Below are 23776 nucleotides of genomic sequence, written 5' to 3'. Positions count from 1 at the left end.
ATTGAAAGGTGGCTATGGAAGGTAAAGATGAAGAGCTGGTAAACTATGTGGCAAACCTAGTTCTCTCTCTCTCTCTCTCTCTCTCTCTCTCTCTCTCTCTCTCTCTCTCTCTGCAATGAAAGATTTCAACATATACCAAGAAGAGAAGGAAGAAGGTTTTGGTTAGAGGTGGCAGGTCAAGAAGGCAGAGACAGCCGTCTGCTGCTTGGGTTTAATATGCTGAACAATTTACAGTACTTTCTGCTTGGAGTACAAACTGGAGACATGACTGTGAGCCTGAACGAACACTCCCTTCCTACTTCAAGGTCCTCGGTTCATTCTAAGCAAAGAATATAGTCATTGACTTTACAGTATGCACTGCATATCACATGTATAGAAAATTCTACTTTTAGGAGTATGTGCATACATTGCTAATGAGATGTGTTTTCTTGATCTGCCCTATATATTCAAGATATTTCCCTGTCCTGAAAGTAGAGTTTCTTAACTCAGGAGGAGACCATAAAGTGGCTTTTTAAGACTGGACTTGACTTGATTTTTTTTTTTGAGGGGGGGGTTTAAAAAAGCAACAACAAACAGAATAGTGAGTTCAATTTTATCACCTGCTTACCAAGTAGCCAATTATGGGAAGTGTTCTATCCTGCAAGGTGCAAGTCAGAGGTTACATGTGTTTTTCATCACAAAGAATCATACTCTTAAAAGTTTCCGAAAATTGAGGAGGAGGAGGACAACAGAAGAGAACGAGAGAGCGACGGTCTGGCCAAGGAAATTTAGTAGCAAGAGCACTGGAGAAGGAAGGAAGGCACTGAGAATGGTAGTTTTTCCACAGGAGGGAAAGAGAGAGAAGTAAGCTCTCAAATCTCCCCTATGATGGTGAGCTAAGACCCCCTCTAGGCCAAATAGCAGAGGCCAGGAAGAGTCTCAAGCCCCCCGTCTCCTGATGTTAGAGGGAACTGAAAACATCCCAAGGAACTGAAAACTAAGAAAGCTTCGGAAAAAGAGAAATGCCCACTCACTGGTACATATACTCCCTGCATACTTTTTTAAGGCATAGCTTATTCTTTCCTAATATACATACATGTGTTATTTGTCCAGAAGTGTGCGTATCTATCTCTCTGTCTATTTCCCCTATGAGTAGTCATTTGAATACAAGGATGAGGAACCTGCAACACTCTACATGTTGTTGGACTACAACTCCCATCATCCCTGGCCATGCTAGCTGGGGCAGATGGGAATGGGAGTCCAACAACACTGGGAGAGTCAGAGAGCACTTCCTATCCCTCTTTTAATATAATGCTCTTAGGGTTGGTGCACCATGGGCATAGCTGGGGGGTGCAGCTGTCCCCCCAATCAAGTAAATAAATAAAAATACTTAACTGACCAATTGCATCACAGATAACTCAATTCTGCCCCCCCCAGCATAAAGCCTGCCCCTCCTAAAATAAACCTTGGCTATGCCTATGTGGTGTATCTGTGTCAATACAGTCATACCTTGGTTTTCAAACTCCTTGGGAGTTGAACGTTTTGGCTCCTGAATAATTAAAAACTGGAAGTGATTGTTCCGGTTTTTGAACCTTCTTTGGAACCCAAATGTGTGACGCAGCTTATGCAGCTTCCAATTGCCTGCAGGTGCTTTCTGCGGCCAATCAGAAGCTGCGCCTTGGTTCCCAAATGTTTGGGAAGTCGAATGGACTTCCAAAATGGATTCCATTTGGTACCGCTGTATAGTATAATGCTTAGAGTGGTGGACAAAGCTGGCTTCAGGTTTGAGGGTGTCCTCACTGAAATGTCCCTCCTTTGTTGGTGGTGTGGGATATCCAGCCTCATATTAGCAACGTGCTTGAGTCTAATTAATACATGAAGGGGTTAAGACCATAGAGTAAGCTGTCCTGTTGGGCTTCACTAGGTCACTGCCCCTCACCTTGGGAAGGCAGGGTTATCAAGCATTTCCCATGTCCCCATGTGAACCCTACCAGTAAAGAGGTCTAAGCCAGATGCTCCAAGTTTAGACTACATGGCTTAAGCAAGCCATCTTTGTGTTTCTATACAAATAATTTAGAAACTCTCATTGCTTTGGAGACTAAGTCTTATTGGGATTGATACCTCCTTTTGATAGTAAAATTACACTTGCTGATAAAGTGCCCAGTGGATATGAAGCTCTTGTTGACCTCAGCATATTTAGTGGGTGCTCAGCTTTTACGACAATCATCTATCACTGAGACAGAGGTCTCCTAGACACATTTTGAGAATGATGGCCCCGATATCTAATCACGCATACCTGTTTTGGAAGGTGCCTTTACGTACAAACTCCAAAACTTTTCTTGCTCAATGTAATATATATATATTAAATGGTTTCCAAAAATTTGTTTCTGAAGGTCAGCATGGGCACATGTGAAGACACAGTGAGAGATCAATAAGTGGCATTGGTTGGCAGTATTTGCTGGCACACACACACACACACAATGTGTGTGTGTGTGTGTGTGTGTGTGTGTGTGACATAATACCAAAAGGGAAACAAAATCAGACTATACTGAATCACTGAATTCTTACATACTGTTGCAGGCTAAGAGCCCCAAGACACAAGGAATTAAAAAGCAGGCTTCATTTGAGAGATTATCAGGAAACAAGCCATTTGCCACGAGTGGTTCAGCTGCAGAAATAGACTGGAAGAAAAGAAGAATGAAGAAGGTAAATATTTAATATTTCAGTCAGGGAAATGAGCATGCTTATCCAATCAAAACACAAAGAGCAATTCAGTGACAAAATTATATATGCGAATTTAAAAATGAAATGAAATGAAGTAAGCAAATAAAGGTATTCACGGCTTTGTACTGGAGTTTTGTACTGGAGTTAGCAGGACTTGAGTAAAAAAATGGGGCAGTGGGGGAGGTCATTTGATGTCAGGAGGGATATTACACACACACACACACACACACACACACACCGCTCTTCATTTGAGGTTCATAGGGTGGTTTACTATAAAAAAACACAAAAATACATAACAATATAACAAGCAAAAACAATAACCCTACCAAACAATTTGAAAGACCATAAATTGTTTAATTATCCAAAGGCCTGGGAGAACAGTGGTGCTTTTGCCAGGCACGAAAAGATACACAAAGAAGGCACCAGGTAAGTCTCCTTTGGGAGTGCATTCCACAAAACCAGGACTTTGAATTGGGCCTGGATTGGCATTAGAAGTCCATAACATATTGCCCCAGTGAGCAACCAGGCTGCTGAATTCTGCACCAGCTAAAGTTTCCAAATGACCTTCAGAGCAGCTCCACGTATAATGCATTGCAGTAATCTAACCTAGAGGTTACCAGAGCATAGGGTACCAGCCCAACCTGATGGCAGGCATTCCATGCTGCTGAGGCCACAAGAGCCTCAAGCGACAGCAGTGGACCCAGAAGTACCTGCAAGCTGAGTCCCGTTTCCAACTGAAGTCCATCTGTCCATAGCTACCACAAGGCGATGAAATTATTGTCATATGCTTGTGTCTATGCTGCAATTTTAATGCAGCAAGTAGGTTTAAAAGCCATGTTTTTTCTTCTCTTGCTCATAGCAAAACTGGTTAACTTAATGCAACCCTTTTGAAATGCTGGTCGTCACAGTGAAACATTGGTAGTGTTGGTTATTTTAACCAAACCAGATTGTTATTAATATATTACCTTCAAGGTGCAATCCTGTGCACAGTGCATAGGTTTGCAGTGTCATAAAACTGTAATGGGTATTGTACAAGATAAATCTATAATTTCAGGTGCAATGCCATATTCTAAATATGACAATGCTTTCCTTAACAGGACATTGAATGTGGGTTTACAGTATTAAAATAAATACATTACTGTCCTACGCATACACCTTGTTATGATGAAATCTCAACACATCTCAAGCTTTCCAGGTTTCAGGTTTCCTAATCCACCCCTACCAAGCCACCAGAAGGGCTTTGTCCAGCTCTTGCAGCACCGAGCTAATTTAATGACCGACCCTGGATTCAGAAAGACTTTTGTTGTTGATTTTAAGACCAAGATTAGAGCTTTTATAATTACGTAAGTGTTCTACTTCATCATGAAAAAGGTTTGTCCCTTTAGCAATGAGAAAATTAAGCAGTTATACAATGGATACTTAAGCAAAAACAAGCCAGCTATAAAGGAAGCATTACTTAGTGTGCCTCCTTATAGAAGGAGCAGTGGTTTTTTTCTGGGGGATGCAGGGGTACGCATACCCCTAAACATTTTGTGAATCTAATGGGAGAAGAAACTAAACATTTTAAAAATTTTAATTTCTTCTCTAGCACTATGAATCTTCAGTTCTGTTGCTACCCCCGATGGCGGCCTCATTTCCTGAGTCTCAGACAGAATGCGAGTACCCCTAAACATTTTTTTTCACAGAAAAACACTGAGAAGGGGCATTGGTGATATTTTTGGGGGGTGGGTTGGTGAGAGAAGGAGACACTGGGAAATTCCAAACTTGTAAAATTATTTGTTCACTCTTTTTTTTACCTTCAGAACAGTTTGTCAGTAGTCATGAAATGAAATGTGAAGGTAATTCAAAACAAAGAATTGAACCACTCACTTATAATTATGATGAGAATGACTGCACATACGATACCCAGGATGATCATCATCTAGAGAGGGAGAGAGAGGGAGAGTCAGTTCAGGGGAGGAAAACAGAGAAAGGTTAGCTTTGCCTGTACATTTGGACAGGCTGTTTGCCTTCTACAGCTGATACTTCAGATTTCCCAGGCAACAAACATGTGCTGTAAGAAAAGTAGATCATGATCTACTCGTAAGATGTCTGGGCAACTTGCAACAGATTGCCATGGGGTTTCTGACTCCCAGTCATTTAACAATAGCTAAAACAATTAGGCTCCTCCCCCACCAAAATCAGACCGGTGAAAGGCAGAAATGCAGAAGTGAGGTTTGATCTGAAAGTACTGAACTCAGTTCTGGTACTGAAAAGGTGCTCTCTTCCTTAATTTGATGTGTACGACCTCCCACCTCTATCTATTTTGCACCTGACTTTTGTTGGTGGATCTTGGGGTTCAAATAAAAACACAGCGGCTGCAGCAGCAGGCTGAATGTCTGGCCACCCCTAGTTTAATCTTTGCACTCGTTCTTTTGGAACTATGTCCTGATTACACCCTTGCAGTAGTAACGTTTACCTTGCAGTTTTTCCACCAGTTTTTCCTCTTCAGTTTAGCTGCACTAGTTTCAAACTGGGAGGCACCAGCTTGCAAGGCGTCCGCCCGGTTATCCAACTCCGAAAGCTTCTGGTCTCTTTCTAGTACTTTGTCCACATTGACTCGCATTATATCCACCACCTGAAATGGACATATCAATAGCTTGTAAAACACTGGGGTGGTGACCTATAGGCCTAGTCAGGTCTTTCCCCTCCATGCAGAGAATGAATGTATGGAAGGAGAAACAGAGAGCTATGCTCTTCATCCTTGTGCCCCCCCACCACATTTTCAAACTTGTGCAACGTCCAAAAGGTGAGACTAAGCATCTTCAGACCATGGGCAAATTCATGGGCAGATGTCAGGTATGGGGCTGGGGGAAGCAGTGATGTCCTACTGCCAATTCCAATAACCCCTCTGTCTATTTGCTCTGTGCAGGAAAGAGGAACAACTGAATTAGTCAAATACAAGGCAGGGATTGATGGTTTAAACGCCTTAGGCTGTGATGGAATATGCAGAAATGGCAAGACTAACGTGAAAGATCAGAAACCAGGAAGAACAAGTGTTTTTAAAAAGACTGGAATAACTTTATTGTATTCTTAAAAGGCCACTGTAGACAGTTAAAATCATTGGCAGGGATACAATGACACTTGCAATGTGAAATGAATTTTGGTTACTATGATTATATAATAGACGGATAATGGTAAAAGATGCAGGGAAAAAGGAAAGGAAAAACTTTTTAGAAATGGAACCTATGGAAGGGGGAAGGAGGTCTGAAGGTTTGAAAGAACCTTGTTATTTTTATGATTTGGAATGGTTATAGTTATTGTGTATAACTTTATGCAAAACTAATAAAATTTTTATTTAAGTAAATGTCTTAGGCTGCATTTCTAATCGCACTTGGCAGGAAATAAGCCCCTTAAGTGATACTTAATTCTGAAGGAAACACCCAAAGGCTAGGGCTGTTTATTTCCATTTAGAGAAAGAAAAGAGTAGCTATCTTAAATGAAGAAGCAACCAAAGAATTCTAATTTCAACTATTTAATTTCAGCTAACGGTGAAGAAAGTGAAACACTCAAGACTGAAAAGTTTTCTTAATGAAGTACTCCAGTGAATGACAGCTGCAAATAATACCAAACTGATTCAACAGCTTGACATTTTTCACAGAAACACCCAAAACTGTAATAGTAATAGATTTTATTATGGTGTGGATGTTTAGTGCCACCTTGAGGATATGTTTAATATGGCACCACATATTAATGGACATTTTCTAAGGATCTTTTCAGATGGACTCCCCACTTCTCCAAATTGCAGCAAATGGACAAGAACTGTTATGTGCTTGTTCTGTGAGATCCAAATGCAATCCCCCAAATGCAATGATTCTTTTGTGGGACTATTGCATTTCCCCAATACCAATGCCAGTATTTTGTAGGAAACTGAGCACAGATTTTCTGTTCCTGCTGCTGCTCCCACATTGCCACTTAATGCTGTCAGCTGACTTGGAAGTAGAGGGGGAGGGGACACAACTGGCTTGGCTGCAGGTTTGTTCTGGGACAAGAGGCAGCTGGTGGAAACCTGCTGTTTGCTGTTAACATGTGTGGCTGAAATGCAAATTGGCTCTCACCTCTCTCCTTGGTCTTTGATGGTGGCAAGAAGGTGGCAGGAGATGAGAAGGTGGTCGATAAGCAGCAAACGTTGGCCTGCTGGCTGGCTTGCTGGCGGACTGGCTCATTCACTTGCATGTGTGAGGGCGGATGCAAGTGCAGAGTAGTGAGACAGAAGTGGTGACTCAAGCAGGCATGGGGGGAAAAGCAAGCAGCAGATTTGCAGAGGCTGGTGGGTGGCAGTGGCAGGCTGAGCTCTGAGCTCAGGGATAATAACAACAGTAGTGCAAAAAGGCGGGTTGCCTGTTATATATTCAGTGGTCTGTGTTGCCTGAGCTTGAGTCTGGACTAAGGATTCTGAGCTCCTGTGTTCTGATTGGATACATGATGTCCAATCACAGAACATTTCAGGGTTTGGGCTGCTGCCATTGGCCCTTGAACTCTGAGTTGTGATTTGCAGCTTGGAAGTTTAGACAGCCAATCATGTTGGGAGTGGGAGTGGCCCAGGCTTTCAGAAATGTATATAAGCAGTTGCTTTGCCCCTGTTACCCAATTATGTAGTCAGTGAAGGTTCTTGCTGTTATCACTGTGTCTTGCCTCGTGGGAACTCACCTACACTTCATCGCCCACCCCAAGTGGGCCAAATGGGGAGGTCGCCTGTTGGGCCGGATTTGCTTCATGCGATGAAGGCTCCCCACCTCTACTTTAGTGGATTTCTTCCCACAAACTCCCAGTGATGTTAGCTGTGTCCTGTGCATTGATGAGAGACAGTGTTTGACTCTGCTTCTTGTGTCTGTCGATGCATGAAGGAATGAGAGTTTGTGTGCCTGTCGCTTTCTTATGCCTGTCTGTGTTGTCCGAAGCTGCCCCAACTATGCCCTGTTCCATCTTCAGCTTCTGCCTTAAACATACAAGAGCTTTTAAGGCAGATGAGAGACATAAAAGACGATGCACAGAACCTCGGACACAAGAGCTACTCAATCCTCACCATGTCCACTTGGAAGTATTGAATTCAGGCAGCTTACTCCCAGGTAAGTGGGGCTACGATTGCAGCTTTAGTCACTTCAAGAAACATGAAAAAGGGTAGACCACCACAATACAACAACAATGCAGAATTTGTTACATGAGTTTTCTCCTTGGGACAATGACAGTGCACCATAGGTGAGTGGCATATTCAAAACTGGCACTCAACAGATGACCCAGATCACAATCCTGAAATCCACAGACCTCAACAAAGACAACGCAAGGTGCCTTGTGCTCAGCTCACCTCATTCACTTGAGCCTGTGTTTGCTGCAGCCTACGATTGCTGGTCACGTTGGTCTGGAGTGGAGCCCCTGCTGCACCTGGACTGGGGGCTCCTCCTGCACCTTGGGAAGGAGCTGCTGCTGACCTAAATCAGAAACCCAGCACATATTTATACCCTTGTGAAGTGAAGGACATGAGGCAGGAGTTGGTAATGCAGGTGAGCTGTGCATAAGCAAGCTGCCAGCTAGCTCTGCCGAGGTTCTTTTTATTAGCACAATATGCAAAACCAGTCAGATACATTTTGGACTGTGACCTTTACACATCTTCCAGTCCCAAGATCGAGGGGTGGTACAAAGTTATTTTGGCACCTGTTTCCACCGCGTCATTTCCCCCTTGAACAATGTGTGACGAAGGAGACAAAGGTCACAGACAGGGCACGGCAGACCACTGAGAAAGCCAAAGGTTAGATAGAGGGCATGATGTTCAGACAGCTGTGGCTTGTCTGCAGGTGGAAGTGTGCTCCACACCCGGCAGTCATTCCTTCACCCTTGTATGATATGGCTTACATCCTAACCAACGTTCCACTGGCAGGAGCATCACGCAATGTTGTATTTTTCTCTAATTGCTAAGTTACAGTTCTGAGAAAATGAGAACAAGCTACAGTGCTCAGAATTCTTTGAGGGGAAAGGATGTGCTTCAAATGTGCTTTAAAGGCATAGAGTGCACCCAGCCAACCCCACTCTCTTCTCCCAGAATGCTGGCTATGGAAATATCACCCCTTGCCCCTGCCTTTATGACACGGTTGAGCAGATCTCTCTTAATTTGAGGGCCATATTGTGTCATTAGCAACTTTCTGGGGGCCACACATACCCTCCAATATTTATCTGATGAAAATCAGGATGTGCTATTTCATCATCATCATCATCATCATCATCATTATACCCTGCCCATCTGACTGGGTTGCCCCAGCCACTCGAGGTGGCTTCCAACATATAGAAAAACATAATAAAACATCATACATGTTAAAACCTCCAGATACAGGGCTGCCTTCAGATGCCTTCTAAAGGTTGTATAGTTAATTATCTCCTTGGCTCAGGGGTTGCATAACTCCATACCCTCCATACCCACATGCCTTTAACCACATGCCTCAAAAGTCACAGACTGTGGTGTGGAAGTATCTGAGCACACCATCTTGTTGAAGGGAACCACATGCAGGCCATTTTGGTTTCTAGGATGAATGTAAGGCAGGATATCAATGTAAGGGGGGGGAATAGATAAATGTGGCTAGGGCCAGAGGCAAAAATACGATGGTGCAATTAATTTGAGGCTCTGCCTGTGTATAGTAGGCTATGTTTGAGCCACCCAAAAGTCTTTGGTTTCTATTCCTCTCCCCACAACATTCATATCTATCTCTCCATTCTCTGTCCGGGCAAGGAAGAGGCACCCTCACAGTTCAAGGGCACATTCCAGCCTGAAGAAGGGGAAAAAATCCCTCAAGGAAGGTGAGAAGCAGGGCTGGGTTGGGTTGGGTGCCTGTGGTAACCAGGGCCAGATTGAAAGTAGGGGGACCAATAAAAGTGACTCTTACTTTTGCCTGATAAGGCTACATTTCAGCCACACCTAAGTCAGAGGTTCTACATGTACACATTGTTTTCCATCCAGGCAAGTAAGAGGCATTTTCACATTTGAAGGACAAATTCCAGCCAGAATTTTGCACACTGAAGGGGGACCCAGGCACGTCACAGCCCATTTCCCCTCATGGGGTGCAACGAAAAGTGCTTGAAAAAGATTCCTCAACTTTGTCCTAGGGCATCACTGTCCCATGTATAAATCTAGGAATGCACAAGGCAACTATTTGCACAGTTTCAGGCCCGGAAGTTTAGTGCTTTAACCATTGATCTGCACCACCTCCCTTCGTTGATCCGTATTTCACATTTGAGGTCAGCTTCCTAAGGTTTGTAAAGAATGAAAACAAAACTGAAACATTGATATACGAATGAGAGGAAATTGGCATTTGTTTCTGTTCAAATTAATCCACAAGGCAAGTCTTTTCTCTCCAGGAGCCTGTTTTTCATTACCAAAAACATCCCTTTGGAGGTTTCCTGACAGATCCAATCTGTACTGGTGGCTGAACATCGGCCAGCAAGTCTTCCTCACGCCCACTGGCCTGACAGTTCCTAATGATTCCTTCCTCCCACACTCCTGTGACTCACTGTCCTTTCTGAAAGGTCCCTCGTCATTTAATCCCACAGGGAGACAGCCAACCTCCTCTAGAAGTGCCAAAGAAATCCCTGGGAATGAAGCAAAATGCAAAAATGAAACAGCATATAACAGCAAATGATTAGGGATGGGATGAAAACTGATTCAGGTTGCATGAATCAAGAAGGGGGTTGCATGGAATTCTGGCCAGCTGAGCAGGATTCCTCCCCCTGCTGCCACAATTATTTTGAGGAAGGAATGTGCTTTAAATATGTGGTGTGTACACAGCCTAATAGTGTGTTATTAGGGTATATTACAAGGCATCCAGTGAGTGTCTCTAGAGTTCCTGGAATCTTTCACCTTCTCACTTTGAAAACTATAGGCACAGAGCTGGAATAGTCCCTAGGAAACTGCAAAGGGGCCAGGAAGTGTGTGGTTTGTCACCCTCTGTTTGTTTGTGTGCTGCTGTTATAATCTATTGTTTTAACTATGAATTTATTGTTCTGCTGCATGCCTATAACTCGTTACTGACAGTGGTTGCCATCTATGGTAGGGCAGAGTCTATCAGTTGGCTGCCAACATTGCAATGATTGATCATACAGCATATAACGACATTAGTAACACTGCCTACTACCAAAGACACATTGCCATGCTGTGAGAAATGAAGATCAGTTTGTAAGAGGCTTTGCAGTGGGTTTATATGCAAGCTGAGAGGCTTGCGAATTCCTCTGTAAAGGTAAAGGACCCCTGGACAGTTAAGTCCAGTCAAAGGAAACTATGGAGTGCAGTGCTCATCTCACTTCAGGCCGAGGGAGCCAGCATTTGTCCACAGACAGCTTTCTGGGTCATGTGGCCAGCATGACTAAACTGCTTCTGGCACAACAGAACACTGTGACAAATGCCAGAGAGCACAGAAACACCCTTTACCTTCCCTTCCCGCCAGAGCAGTACCTACGTATTTATCTGCTTGCTCTGGTGTGCTTTCAAACTGCTAGGTTGGCAGGAGCTGGGACAGAGCAACAGGAGCTCACCCCGTTGTGGGGATTCAAACCACTGACCTTCTGATTGGCAAGCCCAAGAGGCTCAGTGGTTTAGACCACAGCGCCACCCGCATCCCTGTAATTGTGAATGCCTACATGCTGCAGAATGCCTACATACTGCAGAATGTCTACAATTCATGCCGGCAGATGACTTATCAAGAAAAAAAATATTTTAAATAGAGTGGTGCAGCAAAGAATAAGTGATGTTCTGAGATGTGACTTCTAAAGCTGATCTGAATAGTCCTCACAAAATTGCAATCTATTAATTTATGATTTGCTTGCAAATAGGTGTCTTATTAGGGCAGCTCCATGCATTATGATTGTTTCTAATGTTTGACATTTGCTGTGTTTTTATTATGTTTGAAGCCACCCAGAGTGTCTGATGGGTAGGGTATTAATAAATGATGATGATGATGGTGGTGGTGATAAAATAGAAAGGGTCTTCTCAGTGGTGGCACCCCAATTTACCGCTCTCTCCAGGGAGGATAGGATTGGTGGGAGGGGGACCTCACAGCATTAACACTCCTATAGATCTTGCTTCCCCAGTAGGTTTCCAGGGATCTCTAAGCCAAGCACAGAGCACCACATGTGTCCCCAGCTTCCAGCATTAGCCCAGCTCTCATTTTTCTCCATCTTACAATGATGGGCATCCAGGCAGGAGAGGTGGAGAAAATTGTCTTTAAGGCAACAGAGCGCACACTTTCAAAATGTGAATAATGGAAACTTAGCTGAGCAGCTAAGACCAGTCTGACAGGTTTCCTCTCATAGACTCTACTCTCACAGATACAGGATCACAGGCGTGGAAGATTCCTGTTGTATTAACCAGACCCAACTCCCTAAACTAGTGGATTTATTACCTGCCATCCCATCTACCAGCTCTTTCTTCTGACTGAGTCAGAAGGTAGCATTTGCTCACCTTGAATCCACAACGAACACATCTGACAAGCACCAAGATGAATCACTTCTGTATGTTAGCACTTAGTAATATTCACACAGCAGAAGGAAGACCTATTGCGGTATAAGGTCCATAAATTTGTTTCCTTTTTTAAGTTGGATAGTTTGGATGATGGATATATTACTCAGACGGGATCTTCTTGGACCCCATGTGAGGAACACATCAGTTCTGCCACTAGCCTAAGTCTCCTTGAAATCTTTTCCACAGGTCAGTAAATTGTGGCTACCTCATAAGCATGGGAACTCTTTTTCTACCTTGTGATCAAAGAGACCACACCATTGCAATAAATGCTAAATAATACTGTTACATGCCACCCCATTCTCTGAATAGTGAGAGATTCCAGGGGTACTAGGGGCTTAGCAGACTCTATGTTTCCTTTTGGACAGTGAGAGATTGTCCTCATGATATATGGTTTATTTACACATATATACAACCTGAGCCTACAATGGAGGGGTTATAGCATTACACCCGCAAGTGGGTCCTGTCTCTCTCTCGTGGCTGCCACATTGGATCCAAAACTGCTAGTCCCCATTGTGCTCTGGCCCCACTTTCTCCAGCTCGCAAGCAAAAAGCCACTCTCCTCTGCCGGCGCTCTCACTGTGCTGCTGAGAAGGATTTATTTCCCTCCAAGGATACAGCCCCCTCCCCAAAAACGTTACACAGTATTTTACAAATTGATTGCGCTTTTCATAAAAACAGGGTCCCAAATGAGCACAAGCAGTGTGCAAAATATTGCAACATGTGCTGGATAAGACTGATTGCCGTTGTCAGCCAATCAGCACTGAGCGCAGCTGTCTCTACAGCAGAACGACAAAATCCATAAAGGTGGGGAAAGCTGGATTTGCCTAGACTGGGGATGAGACTGACCAATGTTGCTGGACTCCAGTGCTCATGCATAGGACTGGCCTAGTCATGAGGCAAGGTGAGGTTTCAGTCCGCAGGATCCACAGGGGCAGCAGAGCCAGCCTCCAAACAACGCATTGCCCACTGCTGCTGCCACTGCAGCGGCAACGATGGCTGAGGCATACTCCTTGGAGGCCAGGTGTCAAAGTCACTCCACACTCAAGGAATGCACACAGCAGAAAGTTAACTCTTTATTGTCAAGCTGGCACTTACAGTCATTCTATGGCTCCGAATACCCACACACGCCAGTCTAGGATCTAGGCCAGGGGTCGGCAAGGCTTAACGGGCATGGGCTGGATCACTCCTGTGGAGATCCTCTGTGGGCTGGACCGGCGCAGAGTGACACTGGAAATCACGTCTGCGCATGTCCGCGGTGCTGGAAATCACTTCAGCGCATGCTCAGACACCAAAAATTGCGCCTGCGCAGGCGTGATTTTCAGTTTCTGGGCATGCACAGAAGCAATTTCCGGCACCGTGGACATGTGCAGACGTGATTTCTGGCATCTGGGCATGCACAGAAGTGATTTCCAGAGCCATGGAAGAGAGTCCCCATGCTGTGCTGCGCTGGTTTAGCGCAGCGCACGGGGACTAGCTGAGTGAGTGGCTCAGTTCGGGGGCGGCTCATGGGCCAGTTAAGCAACCCTCATGGGCCGCTTCTGGCCCATGGGCCTTAGGTTGCCGACCTCTGATCTAGGCAGCAATTCCCAGGCCTGCGCTCTACTGAGCAACTGCAGCAACAGGGGCTACTCCCCCTCTACCAGTTTAGGTAGCTCCTCCCGATGGGCTGTGTGTGTACAGCTGGAGACTATGCCTGTGTGGAAGTTGCCTCTGCTCTTCCCACCTCAATTTTCTCATGTTTCTGGATGACAGTGGTGCAGGAGAGGGTGGGGAAGCACCTAGCCCTTCACGTGCCTGACCCCCCTCTTCTTCCAGCCCGTCCTGTGCTCCCCCCTCCAGCTCTGAAGCTTCCCCTGCCTCTGACTCTTGCATCCTGATTAGTACAGGTCACCACAAATCACTGGCCAGAACTCACCATGAGCGCCTCCCTTGTTCTCTTACAAAGGCAATGCAACCCATTTGAGAGGTGCCGGAACTGAGTTCTGGTGAGTTCCAGCTGGAAAAAAAGCCCTTCCCAGGACTTTCCATGACTGTTAAAGTGATATAAGAATGCTTTAAACATATGGTGTCGATATGCCCACAGGGTACACAGTCTAGTCAAGCTATGTAAGCCCTATTTATTTATTAAATTTCCATACCGCCCTTCATCCAAGGTTTTTTCCTAATAAAGGTGAGTGGAACAAAATTTAAAGGGTGGGTTTTTGAGGGGTTGAAAATATGGGCAGTTTTCAATACGTACTTGACAAAATTACTTTTTGCATCCACGATTTCTAGATTATTCTCCAGGGCATGGACAGAAGCTAAGAATAATCAAGTGCAAATTGTTTGGAGAAAAAGCATTCAGATGCCATTTAAAACAGCAACAAGGAAGCATGCAGTAGCCTGTTATAACTATATCTTTATGCTCATGAAGATGCGCATGCAGTCATCAAAAACTGTGTGATACGAAGACTTCCTGTCCCTGTGAAGCAAAAGTGTTGGTACAAGCAGTGAATATATTTACGCCAAGGGTTGTCACACATTTTGCACAGCACGTAAAAACGTTTTCATCTGTGATACGTACTTGCTGATCTTTCTTCCTTAAAAATGATTATTCACACCATTAACCATTGACCAACCGCAATCACAGGAGAGCACCAATAAAACCAGATTCTTGCTTATCACTTCCAGCCATGCCCAGTCCCTAAACTTGGCATACTTTTAGTAAACACTGCCAATTAAGGATGTGTGAAAACACACAGGAGGAATTCTATTTCTATGCCTGTTTTCCCAAGTCTAACAAATCTTAACATACGGTGCATATCTGGAGGTGAAAAAAGAGAGGAAGGACACAAAAATACTAGGGAAAGGAGAGGGGAAAAACACAGGTCAGCAACTTCTGGAGGCCAAAGATTACGGACAGGGGCAGTATTGCTTCTGAATACCAGTTACTGGAAACCACAGAAGGGGAGAATGATCTTGTGCTCAGGTCCAGGTTGCAGGTTTCCTCCAGGCACCTGGTTGGCCACAGCCATAACAGGATGCTGAACTGGATGGGCCACTGACTTGATTCAGCAGGCTCATCATATGTTCCCCACCGCTAGTGTATAGGATGGTAGCCTTAGTGTTACTTGTTTTGTTCATCCATCCTGCATCACAGGTTTACCATTAAAAGCTTCAAGCATTAATACTCCCAAAGAGGCACTGGGAAAGGAAATCGCTATCACTTCTCCATTTGTGGTGCACAGATCTACCTTTCAGAGACTGATGGGGCAAGGCAGGGCCTGGTAAAGTCTTCCCCTCTCCACAACCTTATGATTTTATGAAGTGAACGATAAGTAGCAAGCATTGGCAGCTATCCTTGTTGGTCTGCCCAAGACATTCTGTTGCCTGAGACAAAGGACCATCCCCTTTCCCCATTCAACACACCCTCCACATTCAATCCAAACTGGTAATTGAATCTTACTTCAACCCTGTCAACGGGACGGGATGCTTCAACACACCTGAGGGCAGCAGGGCAGCTTCGGGGGCACTGGGCAGCCCCCTGTATGGAATCCGCAGTTGTGCCCTCAAATGCTTATGCTTCATTACTGGCTTCCCACCCTCCAGTACCTGCTGCCTGAGGCAGCTGTGTTGCTTACCCTAATGGTAGGGGTGTGTGTGTGTGTGTGTGTAGGAGGTAGAATAAACTGCCTGCAAAGCTGAGGGCTGAATAATCTTCTGCACTGTCCACGATCTTTTGCAAACTACTTAACAGACATCCAGGAATGGAAGAGTAGTGAACAGTAAGTGTTGAATCAGTAGTGTTGACTCATCATCCTCTACAGGTAGATAAAACAAAGGGAGGAGGGTAAGTCATTTCCTGGGATGAGACTATAACAACAGAATGTTCCATTTTATCTATATGCTGCCATTAAAACCTGCTTTACCTCTGCAATCAGGCAATGTGCAAAAGCTAAAAGCGCATGAAACCCACACCAGTGAAAAAGATTCTGTTGTTATCCAGGTGTAACAAAGGAAGACAATGCATCTGCAGGGTGACAGAAGGCCAGGATGCCAGGAACAGAAGGTCATTCAATCAGTGACTCATTCCCTGGGAAGCACTTACAACAGAGATGACTGCGACCAGTGATGCTGTCAAGTGAGACAGGGGACCAGTGTGACGCACTGAGTCAGGTCCCAGCACACCCATCTTTGACTCCCACTCACCCATGACATTTCCAATATGATCCTTTGGCGGTAACATTTCCAGCTGGTGGCTTGCTTACGGAAGTCCCAAAGGCTTCCAAATGTTTCTTTATCTAATTTTAAAAGATTGTAAACATGCTTTGATGTTATCAAGGTATCTGATGATGTGAGACTTGCCCTTTCATACAGAACAACCTAATAAGCAGCATGCGGTGGTGCCGGGAGATGGTCATCCCTTCTATTTCCCATGTTCAAAGGCAAGTGCTGATGTAGCCAAAATGGCCATTCTAACTTTTTCTCCCCCTCAAGGCAGTGTTTGGATGAGACACACATTTTGACATCTCTTCATTGATGATTCAAAGCTGTATGATTGCGAGCACCAATCAACATTCTGGCAGCTGCAAATTGAATCAATTCAGATTTCTAAACTGTCTTCAGAGGCGTTTCATACAGGGTGCGTGTGCTTACAGCATGAATGGCCAAAGCCAGGTCCATCTTGTCCAGGAAAGTGTGCAGCTGGTGCACCAACTGAAGCCAGTAAAAAAATGTTCCTAGTCACTATGACCAAGGCTGACATCAAGGGTCACCATGGCTGGGCATCTAAAAATCAACTAGAGGTTCAAGCTTAGTTCTCACCAGGGCCAGAATGGGGATTAAACTGAAGATCTGCTTTATGCAGCGCTAATGTTCTACCAGAGAGTAATGTCCCCTATCTAATATCTTGTTGGAACTTCCTATTTCCAGCAGTCTTCTGGAGACTGTTTTTAAGGAAAAGGCTGGTGCTGTGATGTTTTCATTGCAATGATCTGTTTGTTTTAATAGCTCATATTTATGCATGTGTGTGTGTTCTATTAATGTTTAATTGCTTCCCCTCCCCCAATGTTTTTGGCTGCTTCTATTTTAGCTGTAAGCCGCCCTGAGTCCCCTGTCAGGTTTTTGTGTGTGACTTTGTTTTGAATAAATATGGAAGTACTAGAAAACACACAAAGCAAGATAAATATAGAAGGCCTATTAGTACAGTTGATGTAATGTGGCAGCAGGAAATAGTTGCATTAATCACCAAAGAACAGCCCACGCAAATAAAGGTATTTGACGTCATCCTGCCTACTTGCATACACACAGCTAGGCAACACAGCAGCAATAGCAGTGAACTGCAGGGCAAGTTTATAAATGCTGGAAAGATACAAGGTGCCACATCAAACCAAGCAGTGTCTGGGAAGAATAGCTACACAGTTAAATGAGTTTTATTTTAAATCAAATAAAAATAAAAATATCTTAAGTTATGTGTTTGTTTAATAAGAATTATCCTATAGAGTGCAAGCAAATCAGGATAATTGATTAAGAAACTGATTGCCTGAAGGGGCTGATAGCCAACATCAAATTTTGTGTGGATGCTGTCAATGCGCTTTACTCTTCAATAATCTAGGCAATCAATTTTCGCCTTAGCTCCTTGGGGATAGATCAGTGACATACAGTATATAATGTTGTTAAATGCTTTTTTTCCTTATGAGACATGCAGAGCAAGCTTACACATGTCTACTGAGAAGTACGTCCTGTTGTGTTCAATGGAGCTTACTCTAAGGTATGGGTGCACAGGAGCGAAGCTTCAGGCATGACTAACTTTAGATGAATCATGCCCAATGTCTTGCCATACCTATGGAAGAAGGAAAGCATTTCTAATGGTATGTAAATGTGAAACAATTCAGTTATGATGTACTTATTCAGAACGGCAGGATCTGTGAATCTCTTAAAAGGCAAGCATAAGTATTTACTACATGCCACTATTTTAGGACGCTGGGTGTTGAAAGCCAGACTGTGCAAACATATGTACAATTAGCTTTGTAAAATCTACAGCCCTGTGAGAATTAGCATGGTATCCAAACTTGAAATTTGCTTGTGTGTGTAGAAATGAGCTGACTATACAAAGGTATTTTTTTGGTTTGCTTGGTTATCTCTGGCCCCACCCACAATTGGCAAGTGGCCCTTGGAAGGTTGCCTGGAAGGTTTCATGTGGCCCTCAGAATGAAAAATGTCCCCCATCTTGGTTCTAAAGTAAATCTAACAGGGCTATAGCTTCTGGGAACACCTTACCTGGGGGTAGGTGCTATTCATGTAAGAACAGGGGACAACTACAGCCTAGTGGCTTGTCTTGGGTAAGGTGTTCACTCTGCAATAGAGCAGGGGTGGAGGGCTTCATTTTCTTCAGATAATCTGTTAGGAGCCACATGCCAGTGGAGGGTGGGCAAAAGGCAGAGGTGGGCAGAACCAGTGCAAAAAACATTTCCCCTTCCTCCCTCTGACACGCCTCCTCTCTATCTCAATCACCCTTCCCCATCAGTCAATGGACTGCTGGAAGAGCACAGGTCAGGGCTGTCATATGCTTGACCTGCTCATTTTCTGAGGACCTTTGAAATCAGCCCAGGGTTGCCAGCCCCTGCATGGGAGACCTTGCAAACGTTCCAAAGCCTTTACTTGCTCCTTGCCTGGTGGGCACACCCATTGATGAATGGGTTCTTTTGTATCTGCTTGGCTCCAAGCACCAATCTATGTTTCCATGGGAAGGCTTGGCTTGGCTTGGCTTGGCATGAGATGAATCTCTGGAGCTTGGAGGTATCTGGGAATAAAAAGCTGGCATCATGCAGCCACATTCTATTTTCAGGTGAGCTTGACCTAGAGAAAAACCAGCTCATATTTATACCATAGCTTCAGAATGTGCCTAACTGGTAATGTAACTCATATTTATAGTGCCAAACTGGCTACTCATCCTTTCATATTTTTTGTAGTCGTTTAATAAGTGCTACTGAGTGGCATGTTGCCAGTGTTCTGGAGCAATCAACACAACTGTGTCCATATGGGCTAGCTTTGCACAGATTCACTGGCCTTAATTTCATTCCAGGTTATATCTGTTTATAAATACTGATGTCTATAATATGAATGAAATATGTGAAAACCAGAAAATAGATTTAACAACTGTCATCATTCAGTAAAGTGCTCTGCCATGGGCTCCTACTATCTTTCCAAAACATTTCAATACATATTAAACAGAGGATGTTCTGATAGGAGGTGGAGTTTAACAACATCTGGAAGGCCACAGGCTTCACATCCCTGCTGTAACATTGCTTAGATAAGAATGTTAGAAACACAACACAGCAAGCTATTGAAGATTTAGAAACCTGAGCAGATCATAAAGTCTTGTCTCCATAATAGTAATGTCTATTCTGTCTCTGAGCAGAAGTGTGAACACATTATTCAGCACAAATGACCATCTAGGGCAGGGATGGGTAATCTCAGGCTTGAGGATTGAATGCCACCCTCCAGACCTTTCAATCTAGTCCTTGGGACTCTGTCCAGCCCAGCCTAGCTGTCCTGCTTGAGTGACTCTGCATGGCTGGAATGTACCTTGAACTCTAATAATTATTCTTGCTTGCCTGGATGGAGAGGGAATGTGAGCATGTACAGAAACTAGCCTACTGCACAAAGGTAAATTTCACACTTGTGGCTCCACCCACTTTTGCCTCTGGTCCCACCCACCACTGACATGTGGTCTCCAGAGGGTTGCCCAGAAGGGAATGTGCCCCTCAAGCTGGAAAAGTTTCCCCACCCTGATATAGGTCGATTCACAGGAGGCCAGTGGATATAGAAACACAAAGTAGATACAAAGTCCCAGAGTCCATCTGCAATTCCTTTCCCTCCTCCTCCTTGTGAGAAACACACCAACTCCCATGGTCTGAAGACTCTGCAGGTCAACAGACAGACTGCTTGTGAACTGGTATCTTCAATATCAGCCACCACCTATGTCTTTTTGCCCTTTCTCTCTGGTGAGAAAAGCATGGAACCTAAAGTGTATCACCCTCTGCCAGGAACCCAAAGCTACTGCCCCCAGCCTTGATACCCTTAATTATATTACAGTGTGGCTTTTAATTATAAGCTGCCTTGGGAGACAATCTTGGCTGAAAAGCAGTGTGTAAATATAATAAATAATATAATATAAAGAAATGACCTATATCAAGTCAGGCTAACAGTCTGCCTGTCTAGTACTGCCTGCCCTGCATGGTTGCAGTTTTCTTTGTTTTTGTTTGCCAGGGTTCATTGAAGTCCTTTGCTGAATATGCCAGAGACCAGAATGAAGCCAAGATATTGTGCAGGTAAAGTATGTGTTAGACCACTTCATTGCAGCTCTCCCTGGAGAGGAAGGTTCTGGGTAAATTACAGTCAGCTGCAAAGCAAGATGGTCATCTGATTGCTCCTTCCTACTGCTAGCTTAAAGCTTTCAGCCCACAAGGAGGCAGGTAAGAAATTTTTGCACACCTAAGTGTGGACTACTTGGCCCACCCATTGCTAAAATGAAGGCATCAGACCACTATTTTGCTGTACATCAAGCTGAAATATGTATTGGAGATGTGTCTTAATCAGAATACTGAGTATTTCCAGCCCTCTCTTTACCAACATATATCTTGTAATGTAATCTCAGAAAAGTATATTACCTACTGAACTGCCAGTTATGACTACCTTCAAGTGCCTATAGGTCCAATGCTAAATCACGGGTGAACTCCTTCTTTACTTTAGTGGAGTTCTATTACAGCCTCATTCACCACTCGGCTATACCCCATAAAGCACAAATGGAGGTTTTGTGTTCCACTGTAATCCGCTTCTGCTATTCAGAACAAAATACAGAACAAAAAGCCATCGCACAAAAGCTCAAATCGCAACTTTTCATGGTTCCTAAGCAGGCATGAACTTTCCGCGGACTGTGTTGGCTTTCCTAAATAGAAACCCTCCAGAGGTCCAAGTTTCCCCACTTTCTACTGAAAACAGAAGCCTATCTGGGGCTTGGAGTGTCCCCGCAAAGGAATCTCGACCCCTCGAAGCCTTGTAGCCCTCCTGTAGTTGTAGAGGAAGGAACACGCCCATAGCTCAAGCTGAGTAGTCGGAGTTTTTCAGCACCACAGCTGCCGGACAGCGCCCGAGCGCCGCTTCGACATCACCCGCGTTCTGGAGCCCCCACAGAAAGCCCATCGGCGCTGCTAGGGCGAACCTTTTAAAGACAAAACCAAATAGGCGATACTCACATTGTTCCCCTTTTTATAGTCTCGGCTTTCCCTTTCTCTCTCTCAGTCGCCAGCAAAGATGGCTTTCCAGTTCTCCTTCTGATGCAAACAGCCTCTTAGGATTGTAGGCACTGTTGCTGAGGCGAAGGCACAAGCTACTGAGCATGTCTGCACCTCATCGCTCCCACCCGCGAAGACGAGGAGTCAGTGCGCCGCTTTCCACCTTCTGTATCAGTGGCAGTCCCAGGGCAGCCGGCAGGGGTGGAGTTCTGAATCCTCCTCCTGCCTGGAAAGAAAGAACGAAATCCAAAGCAGCTGCGTAGCGTTGGTAAAGAGGGCTAAACAGTGAAAAGCCAACATCTCTTTTATTTCTTACATTTGAATCCCATCTTTCCTCCAAAGAGTTCAGGGCTCCTCCTTTCCTCTCTCACAACAACCCTGTGAGGTTAGGCTGAGAGAGACAGTGACTAGCCCTAGATCACCCAGGGAGCAGACTTGAATTTGAGTCCCCCCAGTTCTGCACAATGCTCTAATGCAGCCTTTCTCAACCTGTGGGTCCCCAGATGTTGTTGAACTACAACTCCCATCACCCCTAGCTAGCAAGGCCAGAGCTCAGGGATGATGGGAGTTGTAGTCCAACAACATCTGGGGACCCACAGGTTGAGAACCACTGCCTAATGGTTAGAGTCTAACTAGTAGAGCACCCTGGCAATGCAGAGTTACACTTTGTGAATTCCAACTATTTGACCCAGATTACAAAAATGTCCTGTGCAACAAGCACATGACTGTTATGTGATGTTGCCAACTTTTGGGCCAGTCCCTGGTTGCTGTGTCTTTAACAGCAGCAACTAGTGGTTTTATCTTCATGCTGTGAAAAGCTTCACCTTTGGAAGATGCAGAAAGAACTTGCAACATAGGCTTCAAAGGAAGGGTCAGCCCATCAAAGCAAGGGAGTTTTACACCATCATTCTACTTGGTTGCCCAGAGAGTGTAGGGTCCAGTTTCGAATGGGGTTTTGTTAAAGGACTGAAATTTGTTCATTTCAGAACATCTCCCTTTGATGCACTCTCAGGTACCATAGGATGTAAGCTCCCAGTATCTAACAAGAAGCACCATCCATTCTATCCTCCTACAAAGCAGTTTCCTAGTAACATGAAGAAGAGAATGAAAATGCTTAAACCTTCATGTTACATCGAACACACTGAAATAGCTCTGAGTGACAAGCATTTCCCAGTCCTTCATGTATATTTTTTGTTTTAGGTACTCAATAAACATTGTCCCTATATAAGTGTACATTATTGAGTCAAACTGCCAATATATGTTATTTCCATGGTTCAAGGATTCTAACACATGAGACTCTTAGAATGGGCATAAGTGAAACATGTGTCTACTAGGGAGGCTTGCTGACCATGCTAGCTGAATTGATGGAATTTGCAGTCCAACCACAACTGGAGGGCCACAGATTTCTTCTCCCTACAGATCCACAGGTTCACCACCTGCAGAGTAGAATGCAAGTATAAACCATGGTCACACCTCTTGGATAGATCATGAGTTTGACAGGCAGCATGGCCTATTGGATAAAGTAAAAGTTTGAATTGTAAAAATAAAACCAACAAAACCAACAAAAATTAGTCATGTGGCTATGCCCTTGGGATGGAATTCTGTAAGTCTCTCCCCACACTTTGCTCAGGTGAGCTTTCCTCCTCTATCCCTCCCATCCCCATTTTGCTTAACATCTGCATTGGTGAAGAGCTCTGGAGAACTTGAAAGCTTGCTTACAATTTTGTTAATTTTTGGTTAGAATCATAGAATCATAGAGTTGGAAGAGACCACAAGGGCCATCGAGTCCAACCCCCTGCCAAGCAGGAAACACCATCAGAGCACTCCTGACATATGGTTGCCAAGCCTCTGCTTAAAGACCTCCAAAGAAGGAGACTCCACCACACTCCTTGGCAGCAAGTTCCACTGTCGAACAGCTCTTACTGTCAGGAAGTTCTTCCTAATGTTTAGGTGGAATCTTCTTTCTTGTAGTTTGGAACCATTGCTCCGTGTCCGCTTCTCTGGAGCAGCAGAAAACAACCTTTCTCCCTCCTCTATGTGACATCCTTTTATATATTTGAACATGGCTATCATATCACCCCTTAACCTCCTCTTCTCCAGGCTAAACATGCCCAGCTCCCTTAGCCGTTCCTCATAAGGCATCGTTTCCAGGCCTTTGACCATTTTGGTTGCCCTCCTCTGGACACGTTCCAGTTTGTCAATGTCCTTCTTGAACTGTGGTGCCCAGAACTGGACACAGTACTCCAGGTGAGGTCTGACC

The 23776-nt window shown here is 44.5% G+C and overlaps 1 protein-coding gene across 1 annotated transcript; it reads right to left on the bottom strand.

Moving 5' to 3' along the window:
- Window positions 1-560: 560 nt before the first annotated feature.
- LOC310763114 (vesicle-associated membrane protein 3-like) lies at window positions 561-21741 on the bottom strand. Its single transcript, XM_083614927.1, has 5 exons — window positions 21478-21741; window positions 8048-8171; window positions 5162-5320; window positions 4573-4624; window positions 561-2660 (listed from the first exon to the last, which is right to left on the bottom strand). Coding segments are annotated over exons 1-5 (354 nt in total). The 5' UTR covers window positions 21480-21741; the 3' UTR covers window positions 561-2643.
- Window positions 21742-23776: the final 2035 nt, after the last annotated feature.

The sequence above is a fragment of the Podarcis filfolensis genome (genome assembly GCF_964270895.1).
Source record: "Podarcis filfolensis genome assembly, chromosome: 5".
Taxonomy (NCBI): Eukaryota; Metazoa; Chordata; class Lepidosauria; order Squamata; family Lacertidae; genus Podarcis; species Podarcis filfolensis.
The sequence above is the reverse complement of the archived record's forward strand: the minus strand, read 5'-3'. Positions and strand labels throughout refer to the sequence as shown.

Coding starts and splice junctions, on each gene's coding strand:
- LOC310763114 (XM_083614927.1), bottom strand. Junction 5,321..8,047: donor CACAGGCTCAAGTGAATGAG/GTGAGCTGAGCA, acceptor TGTCCATTTCAG/GTGGTGGATATAATGCGAGT. Junction 4,625..5,161: donor ACTGGTGGAAAAACTGCAAG/GTAAACGTTACT, acceptor CTCCCTCTCTAG/ATGATGATCATCCTGGGTAT.